The 25,601-nt window shown below is 38.9% G+C and overlaps 1 protein-coding gene across 3 annotated transcripts in view; it reads right to left on the reverse strand.

Annotated features, from left to right (window-relative positions):
* Positions 1-783: 783 nt before the first annotated feature.
* The window catches only part of RPGRIP1L (RPGRIP1 like), a 66,691-nt gene continuing 41,873 nt past the window's right edge, over positions 784-25,601 (reverse strand). For 2 of the 3 annotated variants that reach the window (XM_089540258.1, XM_089540257.1), the window contains exons 23-26: positions 18,223-18,406; positions 9,810-9,894; positions 2,750-2,883; positions 784-1,138 (exon numbers count right to left, since the gene is read on the reverse strand). In XM_089540258.1, the coding sequence (XP_089396384.1) occupies positions 1,026-1,138; positions 2,750-2,883; positions 9,810-9,894; positions 18,223-18,406 (516 nt within the window). In that variant the 3' untranslated portion in view covers positions 784-1,025. The remainder of the gene's footprint in view (positions 1,139-2,749; positions 2,884-9,809; positions 9,895-18,222; positions 18,407-25,601) is intronic. The other variant, XM_089540259.1, reaches the window with a different exon arrangement.

Here is a 25,601-nt window from a genome sequence, read left to right on the forward strand (position 1 = left end):
TGACTCCATTACAAAAATCAATTAAAACCTTCACAGCCATTGGAGGAAGGCTGGAAAACTGAGTTTCCAGGCTGTTTTCAATCAATGGTTATCAGGACACAAGTACACATTGTCCAGGTTTTATATATGTTTTAAATGTTATTGAAACGGTGGGGCTTGGGCCTTAAGAGTAAGTTAAGATGATCATTCCTTTTAGAGTTTCATCTTGCACTTTGATAGTTACGAGTCGAAATATGTACATCTCTTTTTTCCTACAGACGGAAAAACAACAACACACCACACACCACCAAAACAAAAAAGAGGTTTAAGCCATACCCTCCCTTCAAACTTGATAATCACAAACAACTGATTATAATGTTAGCAGAAGGGCAAAAGTTGTGTGTTTCTTTTTATAAAAGCTTGCAGTAATTTAATAAGTCTTGGGACCAGTCTCGTTCTTTATATTTAATTGATAGAAACGGCATGCATCAAAGAAAATGCATACTGAGATTTAATGTGCATAAAATGGATATTAGCATTTTAAAGAGGCAGATTAACACATTAATCCAAGTAATTTTCATATATTGCTTCTAATAAAAGCTTCACAGTATAAAATTCTTAATGAGGCTAATCGCAGGCATTCCATTTAGCGGGGTGATTAGGGATAACATAAAAGTATTTTTAATCAGTTTTCTAAGGCTTAAGGTTTTTTTTTTATTAAAAATTAAAAATTTGACTTGCATTTTTATTATGTTTTATGTAAGGCAAAAAGAAAATGGTTGAAAATGCAAATAAAGCACATCATTCAATCATGTAGGTTTTAATTATTTACAAGCTGGCATCCACTGTGGGTGGGGCTGTAGCCTTAGGAACGGAGAGAGAGAAATATATATATATATATATATATGAAAAGATATATAAACTTTACAGCAGTAAATTGTGCATCCTTTACATATAAATTATACATTAAATATACTGTAGCATCCCTCTGCCTTGCAAGAGCTACATTGGGAGAAGGCACGTCTGCAGGCACAACGGATCCTTTTTCAGACCTCCTGGACGTTTCCTAGTTTCTTGTGGATTGAGCGAAGAGCATGTAGGGCTTCCACTGTTACTTTGAGCTTTCCAATTACCGTTCCATCATCTTGCAAATCAAAAACTAGAAAAGGAACACAAGGGAGGTTGGGGGGAGTAACATCAATAGCGAGTTCACGGATCCTCTCCTCCCAGACCTTTGAGTTAACTTCAGCTGATAGAGAAACTTTCATAAAAAGAAGTCACAGGAGAACTCTAGGTCCTTTCTGGGTATCAGGTCTGAAGTTTAGCTGTTCTCTTGAGACCCTGTGCTGACCCCCATGGCTCCCAGATGTGGGGCAAGTGCTGGCATACCCAAAGCCCTGTGTTTATTTCTATGGATGCTACTGTGTTGAGACACAGCAGTGCTGCCATTGCCTTATAGGGAAAGAAATGACAGCTGGCTAAAAACAGCATGCACTCTCATGGTGTGTGGGTGGCATACTACTTTTAAAAATCATTGTCTTCCTTCTGTATTTCCCTCGTTCTCTGAAATATTTTAATATTCCTGTTTCAGTGTTTGGGGAGGTAGACTGCCTTGGCTGAGATATGTTAGTCTAAAATTTCCACTCCACCAAATGCATCCGAGGAAATAGACTGAAGTCTACAAAGGCTCATGCTGCCAATTTCTTTCTTTCAGTTAGTCTGAAAGGTGCTACAAGATCTCTCTATGTACTAATAAGCTATGGTTAGTCTAATAAATCTTCATGTATTAGGCCCCTTCCCCTCTCTTCTTACTTAGACTCTTTCATGGTGGTTTACTAAGCTATTATTTCCCTTGATAAGCAAACATTATTTCCCTTGGCATCTGAACTGGTTCAATCTTGGTTTACAAAAACAGGATATTCTGTAACAAGCCTTTTTTGAAACAAGTGGCTAGAGTGTCCAACTCTGGGAAGCTCGGTACAAGTCTGTCCTCAGTCACCCATCTTATTGGGTGACCTCAAGGAAATCATCCATAACAGCAACAATCTAATTCTGCCTGGAAATTATCAGTACACTTGTATCAGATCCTACTCAGAAAAGTACACTTGTCCTTCTACATTTGCTGGGGTTAGGGGCACAGGACCCCTGTGAATGTGAAAAAAAAAAAGCAAATAACAAAAACACTATGTTTTTACCCAAGATAACATGTCTCTAGGAATCTCTAGGTTTTCCAGAGCAACTCTGTGGTCAACATCTGCCAGAAAATAACCATAGGAGCTACAAATGCCTAGTGGAGTGTTCTCTCTAGGAATCTGTAGGTCTTTCAGTGTGGCTTTTGCTTAAAGTTGACCACAGATTTGCACTGGAGGACCTAGATATTCCTAGAGACAATATATTGATAAAATCCATGAATAATCAAAGCCACAAAAGTCAAAGCCGCACATGTGGAGGCACGAGCGTATACATATGTTACCAGGGAGATGCTAGACTCTGTCTGTTTTATAAGTTGCACCAAACTCACTCTTTTCAAAATATTTCTGGATAACTTGTTCATTTCAAAACCATGTTTCAAATGGAAGGCTTTGGCAACCACAATTCATTTTGGGGAAAATATATACACACTTGCCTATTCACAGGACTGCCTGTATTAAAAGATAAAAACAACATATATCCAAGAAGTAAAATCCCTTCCATCCTCTCACCTCAGAAAAAAAAAAAGGAACGGAGAAAGCTGCAAAGAAGTGGAACTGAAAAACTATCCTGAACTCACCCTTGATGTCTTGTTCAATCATGTCTTGCCCTTTTTGAAATATCTCACTTAGACTGACATACGCAAAGCCAATATCTTCACACTCAAGATCTTGTTCATCTTCAGGTGGATCACTGACCACTGTAAATCGTATGCTGAGAAGTGGTTTGGGGAAGAAACATAAATATATTCACATATTTGCTATGGGGTTTTCAAAAACCTCCTCTTCCAACTTAGGCTGAAACTAAACATTATGTTTACACTCTCCCCCCTCTTATTAGACTACAAGCTAAACATGAGTTAATAGTGTGATGCAGTGGCCAAAAAAGCGAATGCAATTCTGGGCTGCATCAACAGTAGTGCCCAAATCAAAGGAAGTAGCAGTGCCCTCTACTCCTGGAATACTGTGTCCAGTTCTGGGCATCACAGTACAAGAAGCATCTTGACAAGGTAAAACATGTCCAGAGAAGGATGACCAAGATGATCAAGTTCAAAGACATCGCCATGTTAGTCTGGAAAATCAGTATACAAAGGGATCTTGCAGCATCTTTGAGGCAACTGAAAGAAAGAAGCTGGTAGCATGAGCTTTCATAAACTTGAGCCCAAGTCTACTTAAAGCTTATGCTACCAGATTCTTTCTTTAAGTTAGTTTCAAAGGTGCTACAAGATCCTTTTGCATACAAGATGATCTAAATTCTGGAAATTAAGCCTTATGAGGAATGACTTAGGGTATGTTTAGCTTGGAGAAGAGAAGACTAAAAGGTAACATGACAGCCATCTTTAAATAGGTAAAGGGATACCTTGTAGGATGTTTTCTATTTTTCCTTGTTTAAAAAAGCCTTATACAAATCATGGTTCCCATAAGTCAACAAGCAATTTGATCGCAGGCTCCCACCCCTGCCTTAAATATTGCATAGGGTTGAGAATTGTGTCCAACTATCAATGGCAAGTACAGAATGAGCAAATGCGCCATGCTGGTGCCAATTTTAGGGTTAGGGACCATGTGGCAACTGCACAGTCCCTAACCATAGCACGGCACGGCACCATAACAATGGCGGCGTCCAGTGTACATGGGTGCCGCCATTGTTATGTAAGCGCCGTGTGGCATCCGCACATCGCCACTTGTCACTTACATAACAAGTGGACCAGTGGCACACTCATTACTTTGGCCCTGCGGCGCAGAAAGAACCCTTTTTTCAGGTTCTTTTTCCTGCAGAGGGAAGCCGTGCGGTTTGGTGGCTGAGGCTTCCCTCCGGAGGAAATTAGGCCGCCGGCAGGCTGCCCTTTTCAGGTGGTCTGTCCCGCGCCAGAGTTCCCAGTGGAGATATTTTTTCAGCCCAAGTATGAAGAATTACTATCCAGGACGCCTCTACATTTTAAGGCAATTTTGGAGTCTCCCGCCTCATTCTTTTTTCACTTTGGGGGTAAAAATGGTTAGGTTTGTTCAATGGAGGTCCAATGTGTGGTTGAATACAGGATGAGTGCAGATCCTTGGGAAGCCCCCCCAACTGCCCACTATTGCCTCACACAGGACAAAAACATATTATCCTGAAGAAGAAGTCTCAAACATGTACATAATATATATAAAAATGACCTTTAGCTGCATATATTCCTCATGGAGGATTATTCAGAAAGTGGCTTAGTCATAATGCTCAAAGGCACTGTAAAGGTTCTGCCAATAAAGCTATTTACTTAAGTACAAAGAACTGGAACAAAGTACTCTTTTCAAAGGCATGGTTCACTTATGTTAGGATGCAGCATGGAAGGAAACACTTTTTCGAGGGTAAGTTTAAATGTACATTATCCTTTAATGAGCTGACAAATAACCCGCTTCCCACTACTATGCCCTGGCATGTTAGCCTGCATTTGTTTACTTGAAAATAGGGAAAGGCCCAAAACATGGAGACACATGTAAGTTATTACTTTCCTTGGCACCTTAGCCAACTCCGAAATTGGGAAGGTCTAGCCAGACCATGGAATGCTGGCTTTGCAGACTGTCAAGTATGTTGTGCATGTCAAAAAAATAAAGTCTATAAAAATATCAATGTCAATGAGAATGCCATGGTTGATGTTGCAGAGGCAGCTTCAGAAAATCATTTTGCTGCTCCAAAAGATCAAAATACTAATAATGGAACTAGCTTTCTGGAAAAAACAAAACAAAACAGGGAATAAATAGCTCTTTTACATAAGGTGGTGCTGAAATTGAAACCTAAAGTTAAAATTGTTTCCTATTATTGATCACACTGTATTTCATGGATGGTTCCTCCAAAAACCTTGTATCTCACTTTCCCCCTTCCTTTCAGCTTTCTAAGAAATTCCTTCTGCTTTTAATAATTAATACCACCATCAGACTGTAAATTAATTTATCAAACCTTTAGGCTGTAGCCCTATTTAATATCTATCTGGGAATAAATTTCACTGAATTCATGTTGGTTATATCTGAGTTATAAAACTGTATTAGCTGGTTTAATCAGTGAGGACACTTTTAAATCAATGCACTTGAGTTAAAGGATAGCGTTATTTTGGGTCCTGATTTGGTTCTTTTCTGCATTGACATCAGTTTACTAAGACAACATTGCTTTTATATAGGCCCCAATCCATTTGCTAGTCCCAGTAAATCAGTAAGATTTAAATACAGTGAGTCCACCACATCAGAGAGCTAGTGGATTGCCATGCCACATATTAAATAATATGGGGTGCAACCATCTGCATTTATCTTCAAGTCTACTCCAATTTATGGCCATCCTATCTTAGGGAAGATTAATTCAGAGGAGGTTTACCATTGCCTTTCCTGAAGGATGAGAATGTGTGACTTTTCCAAGGTCACTCAATGGGTTTCCTTGACTGCGCAGATTCAAACCTTGGTCACCCAGAGTCTTAGTCCAGCACTCAAACCACTACACCATTCTGGATTTCTAAGGATTGACTTACCATTCACCAACTGACTGAATAGGTCTTCTCTATTTGGGATTAGCAATTAAGATTTAAGTCTACGGTATTTATATCACCGAGAGCTCAAAATTTTCACTATCATCATCATCTCAATTTTCCTTACAATCTTCTCTTTCCTGTTTTGAAAGGGTAGGTTAGTTTTGTATAAATTAGCCCTGCTGTTAAGAACATGAGCATGGAGGACTTTGGGAGAACAAGCAACACTTTGCAAGCTGTTTGGCTTTATTCTTTACCTTCTTTTCCATAGCACAAGTTACTACAATTTCAGTTATCACAGATTTATCCCACCACCACAGCTAGACCATGTGCAGCCAATTTGGACTGATATTTTTATCCTTAGTCCCTTTGGTTTCCTACACTTTAAAGTTTAGTTCCTGTTTCAACTGAGGGGGGAAAAAGTTCTGATATTATTATATAAGGCATTGTGATAGGAAACATGTGTCAAGGGAGCAATGCAGCCAACTTTAATATGTGCTGTGTCTGTACACTTGAGGGCCACATTCTGAATTTCAGCTCCTTATGGACCACTTCTGAGGTAGGACCATGGCAAGGAAGGTTTATTGATTTGCCTTGTCTGAATGGTAAGGCCAGAACCACATGTTAGGCAATAGCATGGAAACAGTTGAAAAATGATCCCATGTGTTGGAGGCTATTTGCAAATGGAACACATGCCATTTGCACTGATCAGCTCTACTTGATCAAGTGTACATGCTAACATCCCAAGGGAGGATTTGTAAAGAGCTGGTGGGCATGCTTGTGTGTGTGTGTGTGTGTGTTGTGTGCATTCAAGTTGTTTCCTACTTATGGCGACTCTAAGGAGAACCTATCAGGGGTTTTCTTGGCAAGATTTGTTCAGAGGGGTTTGCCTCTGGGGCTGAGAGGGTGTGACTTTCCTAAGGTATCCCAGTGGGTTTCCATGGCTGGGTTTGAACGCTGGTCTCCAGAGTCATCGTCCAACTCTCAAATCACTACACCATGCTGGCTCAGGTGCCTGCTTGACAAAAATGCAATTGGACAAACACACACAGGGAAACAAATTACAGATCCCATGGTATTTGGATGATGAGGCTGCCACTGCAATGCACGAAGTGTTTTTGTCTCAATGCCCCATGTTTCTGTAAATAACATGAAACTACCCACTAAAGGGGCTAGGAAAGATACAAAAAAAAATAAAAAATAAAAATGGGAAACTACCAAACAATGTTGCCATGAGGAAGGGCCAGATTAGGTCCCAGGATTTAGGAGATTATTGCATTGCCTTTTTCCCAATCTGGGCACAGGCTGAGACTGGGCTGGGAACATGTGTTATCGCACAGCTTCATGCCCAGAGCATTACCATCCTGTCTTCAATCGGAAGGTCTCCCATTATGGAAAAGAAGCATTTTTAGCTAAGGATGGGAGAAGGATGGGATGGTAACAATCTGGGCACAGAGTTGTGCGATAAGGCATTGTCCCAGCCCAGTCTCAGCCCGTGCGCAGAATGGGAAAAGGCAGCTAGTGCGATAATCTTCATAAATTCTCTGTGATAAACAATGATTTCTGCTTAGCTGCTAAAGAAGAGATGATCATGTCTGCAGAGAAAGCAAAGATTATTTGGGATGGGCCGATTTATTACTTAAGAGCTGTCATTTGAAATATGGCATTGATTTGTCCACTATAACATTATAGCCCATCAGTATCAGCTCTGACTGTAAGGGGCTCTCCAGGTTCATTCTCCATCGAGCTTCATATGTGGTTTTAACTGGAAATGCTAGGAACCGAACCTGAATTATTATGTACACTCAACATATAGTTGACATATAGTTGACATATACCCAGTTCACAGCCAACATATGCCAACACAGCCAACTAAGACTGATCATGAGTCTCTAGCAGTCAAAACATATCAAGAAAAGCCGAAGAAACTACATATGTTTATGAGAAACATAGGTGGCAGAGATGGAAGATGTAAACTATTTCCACATATTTAAGATGTCAAGCATAAGAACTGAGAAGTATCCTCAGCAAACAGTACAAAGAAACAGTGAATTTGAACTACAGCTGGTATATTAAAACTAACATTTATTTGCTTTTCTTATTATATTCTGCCCTTCAGTAGATGTGGAGAGAGGGACGTAATTGTGAGCATATGCAGGAAATGCCTCTTACGCATGCCTAAAATTATGTACCATTAAAAAACATGAGACTTAAGTGTAACTAACAGTACTGGGCTGTTATATGCTATGCACAATTCAGCAATGGAATCTGCTACCTGATAAAGATATAGACTCCCCATGGAGATTTTCAAAGAGATGACGGAAAGGAATTAATCCAGAACAGTAGAAAAGGAAACTTTTGTTTTTATGCAAGGGCCCTGACGTGACGAACCCTTGCTATCTGTGCCAAAGCTAAGCACTTTTAGGCCCCAGTGATTTCAATGAGAAAGAATTAAAGAACATGTTCAGATCATTTACCCATGGAATTAGAGGGACTTAAAAATGCCAAACCTTTACTAGATGTATACACTACAGCATGCAAACCTGCGAGGAATTTCAAAGTCTGAGCAAAAGGTTTTGCCTAAGTCGCTGGAGTTTGATATGTCCTACAAAACAATGGTCTGTGCCCAGAATATAGTACCATTGGGAAATATGTAACTTTATTTGTAGTTTCGCTAGCACCAGCATGTTATCCATCTTACTAATGTATGCAGTAAATCTGGAAGTCTTTTGCTTGTTTGCTGAAATGAGAAAGGGAAAAAAATGTTTCTGAACATCAAAGTGCTTTAGATGTGATACGTGCCTGCTCTTAAGGGATCACTTTATGGCACTTCCTGTCGGATTCTATTAAAAAATTGTGCACCGGCCAACGTATGAAGCTCAATTTTTAAAGGAAAATGGAGGAAACAGAGATTACTGTCTTATTGCCAAAAACTACCCTCAGGTCTGCAAAGCTTATTTGTAAATATATGGCTAACTGAAAAGTGTGAAAGGCTGATTGGCAGCTTTTACACTCTTCATTGAAATCACCAGCTATTCCAGTTGTGATTAAAATGGGAAATCGAGAAGTGCCCTATATGGGAGGGGAAATTATGTGGTCTATCAAACTACCCCTGTTGTCAGATTTTTATTTATTTCTTTATTTTGCTCAGTCTAAAAATAGACAGATGCTCCAGACCCTTCCAGGGGTTCAACAGTCCATTTCAATGCCATTTCACCCCACATGTATTTTTGGAAAGGGAAAATAGGGTACATGCAACCATCTGTAGTTCCTCATCTTTGCTCTACTCAGTTGATGCCTACCCTCTGAAAGGAAAAAAAACATACCGTATATACTTGACTATAAGTCAACCTCATATGTATATGTTGAGGGCAAGTTTTGGGGCCAAAATTATGGATTTTGATATGACCCATGGATAAGTCGAGGGTAAAACATAAGAACATATAATGAAGGATGTAAAGGACGAAGTAAAGGAAACCAATTCCAAAGAACTTACCAAGTTGCAGCAGGCATAACTATTAGTGCATATACTAAAGGCTGGATGGATGAGAGAGTAGAAGGGGATCAGTGCTTCTAGGGCAGATTAAACCCTTGCCTTTCACCATATATATATGTATGGATGTATTAAAATACAGTGCTTACATTGATCTGTGGATAAGTCGACCCAGGTTTTATGGGTCAGTTTTTAAACCTAAATTTCTAGACTTATACATGAGTATATACAGTATTGATGTTTTTGAATTATGTATGTATTTTATGATGTTTTTACTGCTGTAATGCCGCTTTGATCCGAAGGGAGAAGCGGGAAATATAAATAAAACTTTTATTTATTTATTTATTATTATTATTAAGGTAGTGTCAGTTGCTTCTTTTTTTAAAAAAAATGATGAAGTCATGTGCTTTTCAAACAAACATGGGAGAATATAAAACCAACTCCCTTATCTATGGAGGATGTTTGCATATGGAAATACAAACTGATAATGCCAGTACCTACTATTGGAACAACTTACCTTCGTGAAAGAACTGGCAAGCTTTCAATTATTTATGCATTCATTTATTCATTATCCTTTCCCTTCAGATCCAATTATACATTAATTTGCATGGTAAGGAGAGTCGGTCAAAGTGTCCCGACGTACTTAGCTCCTAAACGTACCTTCCAGGGTTGGGCTCAGATTCCTGAAGAATGGTTTTGAGGATGTCTCGCCTTGCTTTGTTGTTTGTTTGATCCACATGCATGACTGCAAAAAGTCAAACAGAAAATGACAGTGGAGGCAACTGGCTGCAAGCAAATACAGTAAAGACATTTGCTTTGCTAGTTAACTCATTTTCAAAATGACTTCCTTCTGTCTGAATTTTAGATAGGAGCAAATATTAGCTTCCAATTCCCAAGAGGGAACTGTGTTAGTCTATTGTGGGAAAAATAGTAAAGATTCCCCTGACACCTTATTACAGTGTGAGTTTTCCTAGCCCACTTCAATAGATGCAGAAAGTGTTCCTAGCAATACATGCAAGAAGTGTTCTCCAAAATTTCAGGTACATGAAGTATAGACTGGGGCTGAACCACAGAATCTTATAACAGAGGGAAATTACATGCAGGGAGTTTTGACTGTGACATCTCCATCTGAAGCACTAGTTATTCACAAATCTGTTGCTGATATCTCAGGCTGCCTCTACACTGCAGAAATAATGCAGTTTGACACTGCTTTAACTGTCATGGCTCTATGCTATGGAATCCAGGCATTTGCAGTTTGTTGTGGCACCAGAGCTGTCTGACAGAGAAGGCTAAATATCTACAGAACAACAGATCTCAGAATGGCAGTTAAAGCAGGGTCAATCTGCATTATTTCTGCATTGCGGATGAAGCCTCAAACAGCCTGACAACAGGAAAAACAATTAACTCATGCAGTTGTAATAGGAATCTTTTATCCTGGATTCAGACCACTGGTGACAAACAGGAACTTCCTAATGGATTGTAACTCACCAGTCCCCTGCCACCCTTCTCTGCTAAGTTAAGGGTAGTGACAAGAAGGCTGAAGTATTCTTCCTCTGATGAGAGTTTAACCTCAATGAATGTCACTACTGTGAATTTGGGAGCTGTGTCCCTTCTCAAAATGAAGGAGAAAACTTTTAGAGTCAGGAAGAGCAAAACAATGCATGTGCATTGAATCCTTTAGACATGGCAAGTGATCATGGAATTGATGGGCATCTCTTTCATTTACTCAAGACTGGTTATTAGGGTTTTAATATAATTTATTGCATTGGATCCTTTAGACATGGCAAGAGGTCATGGATTTGAGGGGCATCTCTTTCATTTAGTTAAGACTCGTTATTCAGGTTCTAATATAATCTATTATACCATATTGGATTTTTGTTTTTTCTGATGGAGTGGTGCATATCTTTGGTACAAGAAAGAAACTAAGGATGTCTTTATAAGCCATAGCTCCTATAAAGTTGAAGGTGGTAAAAAAATATGATCACTGGGACACTTAGTACATTGTGATGGCTAACATATTCCCAGCTCAGTTTTTAATCTTGTCTCTTAAAAAGTGTGCAAAGAGGTCTACTTTTCAAGTACTTGCTCATTATTTAAACCTAAACATATGTTGAAAGGTAAGCACACTTAGGCAGGGGGAAGAGAAGGGAAGGGATGGGGAAAAGGGAAACAAATTGTCTCTTTCAGTCTCTCCTAAAAGGAAATCAATGACAAAACCCAGAATTGAAGTGGGAACTGCCATGTGATCCAATTGTCATATCGCTGGCAGCTTTATGCTGCACACTGTCGGAAGAGATACGGGCAGCATCTAAGAATGCCACACAGCTGTCATTCCCTGTTAATGGCCCTGGCAGTCATGACTGTAAAAGCCAGTGGCTTTTATTGCTTCGCAATGGAAGGGATTTACAGTGGTTTCTTTCACCCGGTAAAAGCCAGTGATAGCGATAATGTATGGCAGCATGCTTGTCCTTTCTGACAGCCCCTGTAATTTAATCCTCCTCTCCTGCCACAACAGGCAATAAGAGAGACTTTTAGGCCAGTCAAGTAGGGAAGGCTACAGCCTGACATTTATCTATCGTAGCCAAACAAATACACATCTGATGAAGTGGGCTATAGCCCCAATGGAAGCTCACACTATAATAACTATTTGTCTGTCAGAAGCCACAGGATGCTTCTTCATTCACTTCAATCCAATAGACTAACAGTTACTAATCTGGCAATTATTCCAAACCATGGCTGCTACCACATTGCGGAATTAATGCAGTTTGGCACAGTTTAAACTGTCATGGCTCCATCCTATGGAAACATGGGATTTGAAGCGTGTTGTGGTTCCAGAGCTCTCTCATGGAGAAGGCCAAATGTCACACAAAATTACGAATCCCAGAATTCCATAGCATTGAGCCATGGCAGTTCCAGTGGTGTCAAACTCCATTAATTTTGCAGTATAGATGCAGCCCATGTTACAGAGAAGACAACACCATGTTGTAGCTCTCCCTCCCAGTGTCTCAGCCAAACATATGAGATCACAATTAAAACATATTACAGCTGCGAGCAGGACTGAATAGTAGACAAATATACTGCAAGGAGGATAAATGACATGATTGTTGCAGGTTATTCAGAATACCAGGTATTGAACCCTGAGCTTGGAAATATTGTGAAGGACCCCATCATGAAAGGCTCCCTCAGTGAACTTTTGTCTTCATCCTAAACGTACAACACCACCTGGATAACCACCCTAATGGAATGGTCTGTTAAGCATTCCTTATGTGTGTTTTTCTGTTAACTTGTATATATACCAAGCATGTTTGAACATTTTGTTGTTGTTGTTGATTTAGTATTCATTGTGGAACTGAAATAAATAATTAAAAAAAAGAAATATTGTGAACAAGACCTTTATTTTACTCACAACCTGTTTGCCTCCCCCATTGTTTTGCCATCTACAATCATGAGAGTTAGAACCATCCTGCTAAAATCCAAAGCCTTAAGCTCAAGTTGTACCACTGTGCCAAAATCTGTCCATACAAGCCTTCCTCTTCTGTCCCCTATTCTGACTTAAATATGAAACGTGAGCAAAGGCGTGTTAAAGAATCTTCTGCAGTGTGTAAATGAAAGATTCCTTTATCATATTATCCTGAATCCAAAGGGTATCCAGCCATTCATTCGCTCTCTCTTTTTTCATTTCACTTGCCCGAGGTGCCTCCAATTTGTCCAAATAATCAACTACTCACTCCTCGGAGGCAAAGGCTTCTGATCTATATAAGTCTCATAAAAAACTTTGGAAGATTTCATTAATCTTTCCTCTTTCTATTGTCAATTCCCAAGCAGGTTTATATACAGCCAAGATAACATTCTTTAGGCCTATGATCATTAATCTTATTTTCAGGCCCCTTTCCTGCTTTCTCAGCATTCTTGTGGCAATATTCTCTCAGCCCGATGAAATATAAATGCTATTTCCTTGTTATCAGTGTCTATCAAATGAACTTAATCTTTGTTATTTCAATTATGGTGGTCTTGTCCAGGAGGGGGAGAAATCATTTTGTCAAGGTGAAATTATGAGTCGACCCCTTCGGTGTAACTATCCATCCCAAGTTAGAGAAAGTATAAAGCCAGTTTGCTTACATCTACAGTATTTCCCACTTAGAGTCAGAATTATCACTAGGCTCAATTTGAAACCATGGGCATGACCCTTGCTTGTCGTCCTTACAGTTGACAAGTCAAGTTCTTCTTAATCTTCTTCAGGCTGAAGCCCTGTTTGGATGGTTTGAATTCTGAGAAATATTCCTATTACATTTACTACCTGTACACAGATGATAAACTGGGTCTGTGCATCTTGGCCCACATTTACTTGCTCTGTATACACAAGACCTGCGTACACTTGCGCCCATAACCCTTTCTTATGAGAACATCGTTCCAAGGTTCCCCAAGAAAACAATCAACTGCAAAACTACTTTTAAGTCTATGGCACATAAAATCTATGGGCTTCTTAGTGGTGTTGGCAAGGCTAGAGGTGTTTAAGCAATAGAGAAAATCTGGTGACCGCAGCTTCTTAACTTGGACTGGAGGCTACAGAAAATAAAGCCTCTGAATACAGGGCCAGTTGGGTCGGGAGGAGGGAGATCCAAAGGGTGGCTTAAGAAGGCTTTTTGGCAGGTGGGACTATTAAATTGTTTGATATTATTTCTGCCCCTGATGGTATTCACAGGCAAATCAATGTTTACATGTCAGGATGGCAATATATTACCCCTAGTATTGGAAGTAGTACATGCCTTTGTATATCAGTTTCTATGGAACAAGACACAGAGGGTACGGTTGCCCTCATGACTTGCTGGGTGCATCTCATAAACAACCATGTGGGCAAAAAGTGGAATAATAATAATAATAATAATCAGAAGAAGAAGAAGAAGAAGAATGGGGGATTTAGATCTTTGGGCTACTTCAATTTGTCTCTTCTATTTTATGTACTGCATCTATTTTTGCAGTGTAGTAGTTTGAGTGTTGGACTATGACTCTGGAGACCAGGGTTTGAATCCCAGCTAGGGCATGAAAGCAAATTGGGTGATCTTAGGCAAGTCACACTATCTCAGGCTCAGGAAAAGGCAATGGCAAACCTCCCCTGAATGAATCTTGCCAAGAAAACCCCGTGCTAGGTTCACCTTTGGGCCTCCAAAAGTCAGACACTAAGGCACACAACACATACCCATATATTCTCTGCCCATTAGATTAATCCGAAAACCTGAACAGCTTTACATTACTTCTGGCAGTGCTTTCATGGGATTGCATGATGGAATTATCCATCATTTCAGTGGTTGTGTTTTTCCCATCTTTGCTTGGAATTTACTTAATGGAGAATTAGAACAATGAGTATTCCTGGACGGAACACCGAAGACTGTACTTTTTAGATTGGCACTTTCAATGGATAGAGCTTTTAAATTAAAAACAAACCATTAAAAGATAATCTGTCTGCATTATAATATAATTGTGAGATTTAATTTATTAATTGTAGAACTACTTTGCTTCTTCCTTTAAGATTAAAAAAGAAAAACCAAAGGCTCAGGGGACTGAGAGAGCTACAGCTTTACAATAAGTGTTGCTTATTAAGCCAGAACTCCAAAAGATGTAAAGCAGCTTTTCTTTTAAAAAAGCCAGTCACAATGCTAAGATGTAAATATAATAAGAGAACTCAATAAAAAAGGTATTATTTACTGAGAAATAATGATTTCTCAAATTACATCTGGATTTATCGTGATTTTTTCATACAAAATCCTGGGGACTACTAGTTTCCCTCTAAGCTCAAAGTACACTTCCTTTCCCTATCATGTAAATCTCAGTTTTATTAAAGAAAATATTCAATTAACCCCAAATATTCTACATGCTCAAATCTAATTAGGCATGAATAAGAAATGGAGTAAAGCTATAGTAAACACACACATTCCCACTTCATTACTATTAGATTATTGGCTTTCTCGCTGACATTATCAAACAGCAAATTCATTAGGACATTTGCCTGAAACCGTGTTCCTTTACAAGCAAAACTGGCACCAAGGAGAAATTAGCCGACTAGTTATTTAAATAAAACTCTGGAAAAGATAAAGCCATTGTGTTGGAAACAAGTTTGGAGTCATAATGTTGTGGCAACTATTCCCGCCCCCCCCCCCCCCCCACTAAAAGAAAATATAATCTCGCTCTTGGGATTTATTTATTTGATCCAATGACCATTACAAAGATAATACAGTCGGCCCTTCTTATACACGGATTTTTTTTATACACGGATTCAAGCATCCACGGTTTGAAAATGTTCAAAAAAGTATAAATTTCAAATATCAAACCTTGGTTTTCAAATTTTTATAAGAGACACCATTTTGCTATGTCATTATATATAATGGGACTTGAGCATCCACAGATTTTGTTATTCACGGGGGATCTTGGAATCAAACCCCAGCATATAACAAGGGTCCACTGTAACAGTCTTTCCCACTAAGGTCCCAGTTTTAATGTTGGGTTCATATGGGCAAATGTGTGTGTTCTCAACACAGCAATTATTTTATCCTTAATTTAAAAAAAATGCCCCACTCCTATGAACTACTGGTATATAGGACCAGAAAAAGGATTCACTAGCTCAATATCAGGACTGATAAATTTGTACTGGCTTTGTGAATGGACCTGGGATAATTACAATGATGATGGAGTTGATCAGGTCCAGGATGCTAAGAAGGCCCCAGTCAGCATGACAAGTTGAATCTCTCTTATCTAGAAATCCAAAATCCAAAACTGTCCACATGGGTGGCTGTGATAGTGACACCTTTGTTTTCTGAAAGTTCAGTGTACAGAAATTTTGTTTCAGGCACAAAATTAATAAAATATTATGCATACAACTGCCTTCTGGCAATGTTTATAAGGTGTATATGAAACATAAATGAATTTCACCTTTTCCCATCTCCAAGATATCTCATTATGTATATGCAAATATTCCAAAATCTGAAAGCATCCACAATCCCAAACGCTTCTGGTCCCATTTTGGATAAAGGTGACTCAACCTGTATTAAATATGCTACTGGTAACAACCACTGCACATTACATAAGCACTTCCAGAAAAGAAGATGGGAAAGGATTGAGTCTCATACTGAGGCTGAAGGGTAGCTCCAGTGCAGGACATTCAAATGAGTGGAATGCCCCCTCTTGGGGTCAAATACAGTTGGCCTTCCGTATCCATGCATTCTTTATTCATAGATTCAACCATCCACAGCTTGCAAATATTTTAAAAACATATTAATTCCGAAAAGAAAACCTTGATTTTGCCATTTTATATAAGAGACACCATTTTACTATGTCACTGTATGTAATGGGACTTGAGCAACCACAGATTTTGTTATCCAGTGAAGGTCCTGAAACCAAATCCCAATGGATACCAAGGGTCTACTGTACATGGAATAGAGTAACAGTGGACAGAGGCTACCTTGATTTAAAGTTTGGGGTTAGCCATGGAGTGTGATTTTTTTGAACAGTAATATATATCAAAAAGAAGCCATTCACATTAGTTCAAGTACCATTTCTCAACTACTTGCTGCTATTGGGTGCCTTCAAGTCATTTCCTGGCCTCTTAAGGGAGGGAGTTCCAAAGTCTGGGAGCAGCCACAGAGAAGGCTTTCTCCCTTGTTCTCACCAAATGAGCCTGGGAAGGTGGTGGGATAGAGAGTAGATCTTAGAGCTCTAATGGGCTCATAAAGGGAAATATAGTCCTTCAAATAATCTGAACCCAAGCCGTTCAGTCGTTTATAGACCAAAACCACTAGAGCTATTGCAACAAGGGAGCTGTGTGCTCACGGTTGAGAGGGATTTGAATTCTAGTCTCCTAATCCAGCACTCACACCACTACACCACATCTCTTCAAATTCTTCAGGTGCTAGAAATTAGTAATAAAATGAGGTGGAAATAAAAGTTTTAATGAAGCTGGAGAAGCACATTCCAGCCTTCAAGCTTGAACTACAAAGTAATAAATTTAGAAACCTAGATATTTAACAAAAAAATGATGTCAGGAATTGCCTTTCCCAATAATGTCTGAAAATTGAAGGCCATTATAACAAAAAACGTTGGATGATTACACAGTGTCATCTCTCCTCTATCGGTACAGTAGAATGCAGTCACATAAACAGCAAAGTTACTGACACTAACCACTGGATGAGTTCTTCATTGGCAATATATACCAACTTGCTTTGTGTTCCAAGGACACATCCAACTGCAACAATAAACCTGCTTCTGGGAAAAGCTCTGAAAATCTGGCTTTGTGCAATCTTGTGGATTCATTAAGCCACAGATGTTTTGTATATTTTACTGCATGACAATGTGTCATCAAACTTTATGACAACCTGGCATAAGGAATAGCACTCATCGACTTATACTGTATGCAGTACTCTAGAGTTCTATACAAGCATAATTATTTGGAGGTACAATTTGCCAAATGTTGGAAGAATTTATTTGTTTGCTTTCTTTTGATAACCCCTATTCCCCTACAAAACCTGGTAGGATGATTTTTAAAATGACAATTAAAATAACAAATAATGACAGTGAGTAAGGGTTATCAGGGTGAAAACTGGATGGGGCTTCTTTCCTTTTAATGGCTGTGTAGAAGATGGACTTTCAACAGGTGTTGCTTATTACCTGGTTGCATACCAAGCAGCACCTGCTGAAATTCCCTCTTCTACGTACCATTAAAAAGAAAGGAGCTCTCTCCAGTTTTCATTCTGGCAACCGCACTCACTGGCCCTTCTTGGGAATATGTTGGAAATCATATTTCTGCTAACTCTTGCAGCCAAGGAAAGAAATAGCAGGGGCCTGTGGCAGAGTTAATATATGTGACTTACGCTTACAGGTTTCCTGATAGGAACTGACTGGCTACTAAGGTAAGCAGGACTGAGATAAAACTTTGTTTGAATATAGAGGGCTTCTTATTCATTTCAGAGCATAGTTTACAAAATACCCACCAGATATTTTCAATAGGAATTACTTTTTTTAAAAAAAGAGAGACATGGAACTAGAGACAGAGAAACAAGGAAATACATACTTAATGAAAACATACCATGGCTATAATTGTAATAGACCCACTGCCCAATTCTGGGTTTTGGAAGGGACACTGGAGTTTCCTCTGCTGGAAAAGTAGAGAACTTGCATTCCACAAACAGCCGCTGTATTGTGTTATCCCTTGCAATCTGGTTGTCAGTCAGACTGAGCGCTACTATTTCAATCCGGATTTTTTCGGCAGGCTATGAAAAAAGAACACGTAAGTAAAAGAAACAGCAACAGCATGCATATATATCTTGTCATACAAAAGTGTCACAACAAACATGCAAATCACAGAAGATGTTTTGGGTGATAAAACATGACTGGTGGTTTATGACAGAGCTACAATAGAAGTCGTAACTTGGCCCTGGGCTTTGTAGTTAACGCCAACATTGCAACAGGCTACAGATTGATATTTTGTGCTGAAAATACAATTTTCAGCCCTGTTGCTTGAGAGCCATTTAACCAAAGATGCCAAGGATTGAAGCTGGAACCTTACATGAACAAGAATGCACTAAGGGACTAATCTATGGATCCATAGAAATCACACAAGTGTGAAGGCTGTAATTTCTCATCTTAAATAGTCTTCTGGGCCATATATACTTTTTCCTAAAGGAAATTTTACCCTCTTCCATACATTATTTTCTACTTAATATCACCAGTTCCCAATACACTAAATGATACCACATCCTCTAGTTTCCTGTCAAATTATTTAATGTTTATACTATCGATCACCTTATCCAAGCTATGATCTTGTACAGATAGTGTGTGTGTGTATGTGTATGTGTGTATGTGTGTGTGTGTGTGTGTGTGTGTGTGTGTATATATGGAAGATACAATAATAAACTAACCTTCTCTACAGGTATACCTTAAAGGTTTTAAATGGGACCAGGCACATAAAATTCCATTTTTTAAATTATCAAGTTCAGATGTTCTCCTAAATTGCAGTTTAGTGTTATCTGTATTATCCAGCTCCATCTAGCATAGCTTCCAAGGACTGGAAGCATCAGTTTGGGTTTTCCAAGCACAGGCTTACGACCACTTTGTCCAAACTGGGTACTGCATTTTGTTTTGACTATCCAAGGAAACCAGAATCAAAAACCATATTAAATCTCAACTTCTTTGGACAAACTGTAGTTTCAACAAACAGTTTACCCTTTGGTGAACAAAGTAAAATAGCGTAAATGAAACTGGATGATTCTAATCTTATGGCCGTTACAGAGATGCTAGAGGTGGGAGCTCATCTGTTGGGTTCAATCATGTAGCGTCAAATAATGGTTTAGATTTAGTTCCCAATGTGATCAAGGTATGAAAAATTCACAGCACTATGAGTTTTCTTTACAATTTCCATTGAATTTGACTGTCCCCATACATATATAAAACGCCCCGGAGAAGGCTGAAAATCTAAACCTTTGATCAACATATATTTGGGAATCTGGTCAGTCATTGGTGTGTTGATCACATGATATGTTGATCACATGACCCAAACATTTCAGTATATACACTTGATCTTCCTGTTTAAAAAAATTTCTGCTGCAAATATCAAAGTACTCTGAGCATGAAGTATGATCGGCTCTGAAATGTTTTTCGTTTCGTAAAATATCCACCTTGAGCCTATGGAAAACTATCCTTTGGAAAACTATTTACAAGACCACTTCACTGTAAGAAGATTATAGTGAAAAATCATTGTAAGATGGACATGTGTCAAAAATATGCATACAAACTGAACTCTACCCAATGATGTTTGTGGTCTGAAATGCATACCCAATTTGGAAGTGTGTGCATATCACATATTAACATGGTAGCACTCAAACATTCTCTTGAATAAGTCAGTGGTTTCAAAGAATGTATAACCACGGTGATTTCAAAATCAGGCTACGCAGGAGGAACATTCAAAGACGAGATTTTGTTCTTCAAAGAGCAAATGGAGCACCTTGCAGATCTCAACTGTCAAGTTCTTTTTAATTTTCCTTTTTATGGTTCCTTTTTGCATTAAAAGACTCTTTCTCCAGCGTGGAATCTGAAGGCTTTCTGGTTGCAAATTCAAATCACTAACCTTGCAGTGATAATTACAGAATTAAAATGACAAAAATGGGAGGGGGGGGATCAGGCTTCTAAAGACTGGCGTTCAAACTGTAAATCAATACAATATTGCTGAACTTTAACATGGCAACTGATGTATTTTCAGACATATATTCTATAATTAACCAACTGAGAAAAGCCTCAACTATCTCAGTGTAATGCAATGGGTGAGATTACATATCTATATCTTTATATCTATATATCTCCTTCGTAGGGAACAATACTCATTGCTGTCAACCTCCTTCAATATTTGATGAAGTAACTTTGCCCACACTCCCTTCAAAAGGCATTTCCTTTTATTATGTAGCCTAAGACACCTTAACTAAAACCCCAAATCTGAATATTTCAATAAGGTTGTTTTATTATTCAGTAGATTCATGGAAATTTTACTAGGATGACAGAGAAAATTCCACACCATTCTGTCTCCGCTAATACAGGTACACGGCTTCAGCAGGCAATATTACTAGGATTAGCATAGTATGATGAAATATTTAAAGGAATTTTTTTTCCTAAAAACCTAATAAATCAAATGACTGCCAAATGTCATTAAAGTGATGGTCTTTGACTTGAATGTGCTTTTCATATTCAAATTTGAAAGAAAGAGATGAAAGCCTGGAAAGGTTACTCAGTTTCAACTAATAACCTCAAGCACTCTACATTCACATGCATAAAAAATGAAATTGCCTCTATTGTCTAATTTTACTTTAGAAACAACTCCCTTTCTCCTTCCATCGTACAGATGTATTAGAAGCCTTTTTAAGTGATATTCAGAGTAATATTGTTCCAAATATTTAACTGGGCTGTCAAAACCAGCGTGTGCCTAGATGGCAGTTTACAAATGAAGTCCAAATGTAGAATGCACATGTAGAACTTTTGACAGAGGAAAATAGGTATGTTTGTTTTGGGTTAAACAAGGAGGAGAGGAACTCGTAACATAGGAGTAGGCAAAGTAGGTGAATAAGCAGATTCCATGAGGCTGGATGGCATGTGCCAATGTGATGGGCTCTTCCATTATCTGGACAAAACGGCTGAAGGATGTAGGGCCCATACAGACAGGCCAAAATAAAGCTGCTTCAGGTTACTTTGGAAGTATGCTGTTTTAATGATGTCTGCATCCTAAGAGGCCAGAAGCTGCGCCAAAGCTATGCTGCACTCCTTAGGACTGGAATGTGGCTTTGGCGTGGCTTCCGGCCTCTTAGGACGCATGCATCATTAAAACAGCATATCTCCAAAGTGACCGAAGCAGCTTTATTTTGGCCTGTCTGTATGGGGCCATAGTCTCTCTTCCAGGTAAACAAAGAGTTAAGGATGTGTGGGTTCGAATTACATTTATCAGGGCTCAGCTTCATGGGGGAGCAGCAGAGATCATGAGAGAGAATTGCCAAGCACAGATGTGTGAAGCTTTGCGAGATGCTTCCCAGTAAGATGTTAGAAAAATCTCAGGGTGCCACAGGGCACAGAGAATGAGACAATGAGAAACAAAGCGAGTGAGGCACATGCCTCACCTAAGGGATGTTTGGCTGTAGGCTGGACAAAAGTGTTCAGGCTCCTACCTTCCTCCATGAACATCCAAGACTCAGAACTCCATTTTGTATCATGAACAGAATAGGAATGTGTAGCTAGTTGTGTTAGGGTCTTATGGTTATTTTTAACCTTGGTTGAATGAAAGCCTTTGACTTCACCTTGGTTGAATATGCCACTTTGTAACATCTCCTAAATAAACCTTGATTGAAGATGTCTTCATGTAAAATATACCCTTTTGCTAATGTTAGATTGGTTCCTTCTTTAAAGATCTACTTGGGCACATAGGATTCTCATCTCTCCAGGTGCAGAGGGCATGCTTCTGCAGAGTCAGAGGGGGAGAAAGTTTAAGTTGAGCCCATCAGTAACTTCCCACTGAGTCGCGTGGGATAAATCAGTGTGTGGTGACAGCTAGATGATCTTCGGGAATCTCATCTCCTACTCAGAAGTAGAAGCGGGACTGATTACAAGGTAGCAGTGGATAAAGTTAGGCATTATCTCAAGATCTCCTTTTATGCACTGTACTTTAAAAGGGACTTTTTCCTCAACTCTTCCTAGAAGTTAAGGTGACGAAACTGAGACAGTAGTACATTGGCCATATCATGAGAAGACATGACTCCCTAGAAAAGACAATAATGCTTGGTAAAGTAGAAGGCAGTAGGAAAAGACGAAGATTGCAATAGACATAGGTTCCACTCAGTCAAGGACAACACAGATCTGAGTCTGCAAGACTTGAACAGGGCTGTTGATGGAGGGAGGTCTTCCATTCATGGGGTTGCCATAAACTGAAGTCGACTTGATGGCAGTTAATGACGACTCTCTTGGAATTGTGCTGGAGGATGTTTCTTTAAAAGAAGTATGAAGGTGAGGGTTATTGTCAGAAGAGCAGCAGGAAGCCATAGCTCAGTGGCAGACCATATGCTCTGTATGCAAAAGTTGGCAAGTTTGATCCCCTGCATCTCCAGGCAAAACCTATGAATCCTGCTCCAAATCTTGGAGACTCCTGTCATAAACCTCAGAGAATTATTGCCAGGTAGTGCAAACTAGGCATGTGAAACAGAAAAATGGCACCTGTTTATAGGTGGAGGGAGAAAATGTACTTTTATTTAAAACAAAATGTCAACTTATATTGCATCTTCTTTGAGAGTGGAATTACACTCCCAGAAATGTTCTCAGGACAAACTAGGAAACAGCCAAGGCAACAAGGACTCTGTTACGTCCACCAAGCACTACCTTATTCTCATTGTAGAATTTGTAAATTGTAAACCATCCCCCTCACCAGCTTGTTCATCCACCCACTTTTATTGTAGTTTGATCAGGGAGATTTTAACACTACTCCTCTATTATAAAAAAGAACCCCAGAACCCCAAATGGTAAATGGCAGTCATTCTCTTCCCCTCCAATTTTAGGTATTTTGACTTACTTGTTGTTTCTTTAAAGAACATATGGTCCTCTACAGGATAAAGAAAGCCACCTGGAGAGCCTGACTTGTGCTCTTTCAAGAATGCCAAATGTCAAAATTAATTAAGACCCCTAAGATCTTAATTTCAGGAAAGTGATTATGACAGTTTTCACTAAACTGCTATTAGAGCAAGAAAAGCACACAAAGACTATCTATAATGAAGGGAGAAAAGATGTAAACACACCTAGAGGAAAATGAGACCACCATGGAATAAATTGGTTTTGCTAAGATTTGCCTTGTGGGCACATTTGAAGATAACTTGGGAGCTGACAGCAGTAACATTTTATTGTGATAATTGAAAGCTAAATTATTACTCAAAATGATCAAGTGCAGAGGTGGAGGGATGAGAACAAGCAGTTGTTAATTTTATTTTATTTCCCTTTTAGACTTTTGCAAAAGCAAATGCAAATTTTCCAGTTCTGATGTCTATTTCGAAGGCCTGTAACAAGGCTTTTAATCAATGTATTATACATCAAATTGATAATGTTAACTTCTGATTATTCAAAAAGTATGAAATATTCATAAAGAACTGTCCAAAGTTTTACATTTTCCTGATTTTTTTGCCTCCCCCTTCCATTAATTATCATGCCTAGAAGCTTTTTTAGCAAAAGCACCAGTCATCATCTTGACTCAACCTGACAAGCTAGCAAGGCCCAATTACGTTGGCACTCTGTGGCACTTTGATGTAGTGGAAACGAAAAGAGATAGGGGCAAATTGTATAGCACATTATGTTAATGACATGATTTAATCCAGCCACTAAACTTTATGTAGCCTGTTAAAAAAGATGCTAACACTAATTACGCCACTTTGGAAAGGAAAAAGAAGGGGACAAGCATTTCCTACCGACAAAGCGAAGCTCATAAATGTTGTAAATGCAATGAAACAAAATGAAGTAATCTATGATTAATTATACATAACAGACAAGAATAAAAAGAGAGAGAAAAGCCGAGTTGGATAGCTAAATCCTGGGCATCTTTTTTTTTTTTTTTGGTTAAGATTCCTTTTATGATCACCATTATCTAAGGAAAAACCATGGACCGTCTGATTTGCCACTTGCAAAAAGGGAGCAGCATAACCTTAAGTGGCTTAAACAATGCGGTGTGCGATTTGGGATTCATGGGATAATTAGCGAGGCAATCTCCAGATAAAATCAGAAGCTGTGTTTACAAAAGATCTGGATAGCCCCAGGGATATTTATGTTATTGCTAAAAAAATAAAATAAGAAACTGGGCCTTAAACAAATGTTCACTTTAATTTTTCGCCGAAAAGCCAACTAGGTATTCCTTGAGAAATGGCTTTCTTGTATGGGAAGATTCTGATCCTAGCTGTAAGAACACAACCCTCAGCAGCCCTGGGCTCGAAAACCAGCCAGTTAATGTTGCAAGCACTTATACAAATGGCTCCAAGAACGATAACATGAAGGAGGGATGGCACAGCAGAGTTAAGCTCAGATATTTTACCCTTAAAACAGACACAGAAAATGTCTCCTGTAGCAGGATGACATATTGGAAATCTCCTGTTAGGTGAAACAGTGCTGAGATGAACAGACCGGTACAACAATTTGGCATAAGTCAGTATTTAAACATATTAAGATTTAATGAAATGGTTTGGCGAAAGAGTACCTGAAAGACTGCTTATATCCATATGCGTTGTTAAGATCAGCTAGCGAGGCCCTGTGTACCAGTAGAATCAGTTAAACTACAGCCCTTTTCACAGTGCATAATTGTAGCGCTATGAGTCCACCTTAATTTCGATGGGTGCATCATACAGAATCCGAGGATTTGTAGTTAGATCAGAGCACCAGAAGAGCTCTTGGGCTAAAAATTCTAGATACCTCCTGAAACTTAAAATCCAGGATTCCACAAGTTGGAACCACAGCAGTTAAAGTGGAACAATGGTGCTATAACCGTGTAGTGTGAAAGAGCCCCCAGAAATGCAAACAACAGGTCCATTTCAGTGGTGGCCCCATATTTATGTATTTATAAATATTAATCTATTTATCTATTTGGCTTTCTTCCTTGTTTACTTCCATGTCAGCCTTAAACTACTTGTTTAATTTCAGTCTACATTAAATAAGACAGCGAGATCATTTTCAGATTGTTACTGCTCTTTATGTAAATCTGTTTCCAATGACTGTTGCTGAGATGGTTGGCTGGAAGTGTTTTTATAATGCTTTTTTGGTTTTCATATTTTAGATGTTGAAGAGACTTTACAGTGCTTTTATAGTGATTAGAAGCGACATTGGAAAATACATTTAGGTCCTCAAGCTCTTGAAATAATTAATTAAATAAAATATCACTGAAATATATCAAGGATCAGGATAATAACTGCC

Source organism: Sceloporus occidentalis, unplaced genomic scaffold (genome assembly GCF_023333645.1).
Source record: "Sceloporus occidentalis isolate IW3139 unplaced genomic scaffold, rSceOcc1.0.p SCAF_10, whole genome shotgun sequence".
NCBI lineage: Eukaryota > Metazoa > Chordata > Lepidosauria > Squamata > Phrynosomatidae > Sceloporus > Sceloporus occidentalis.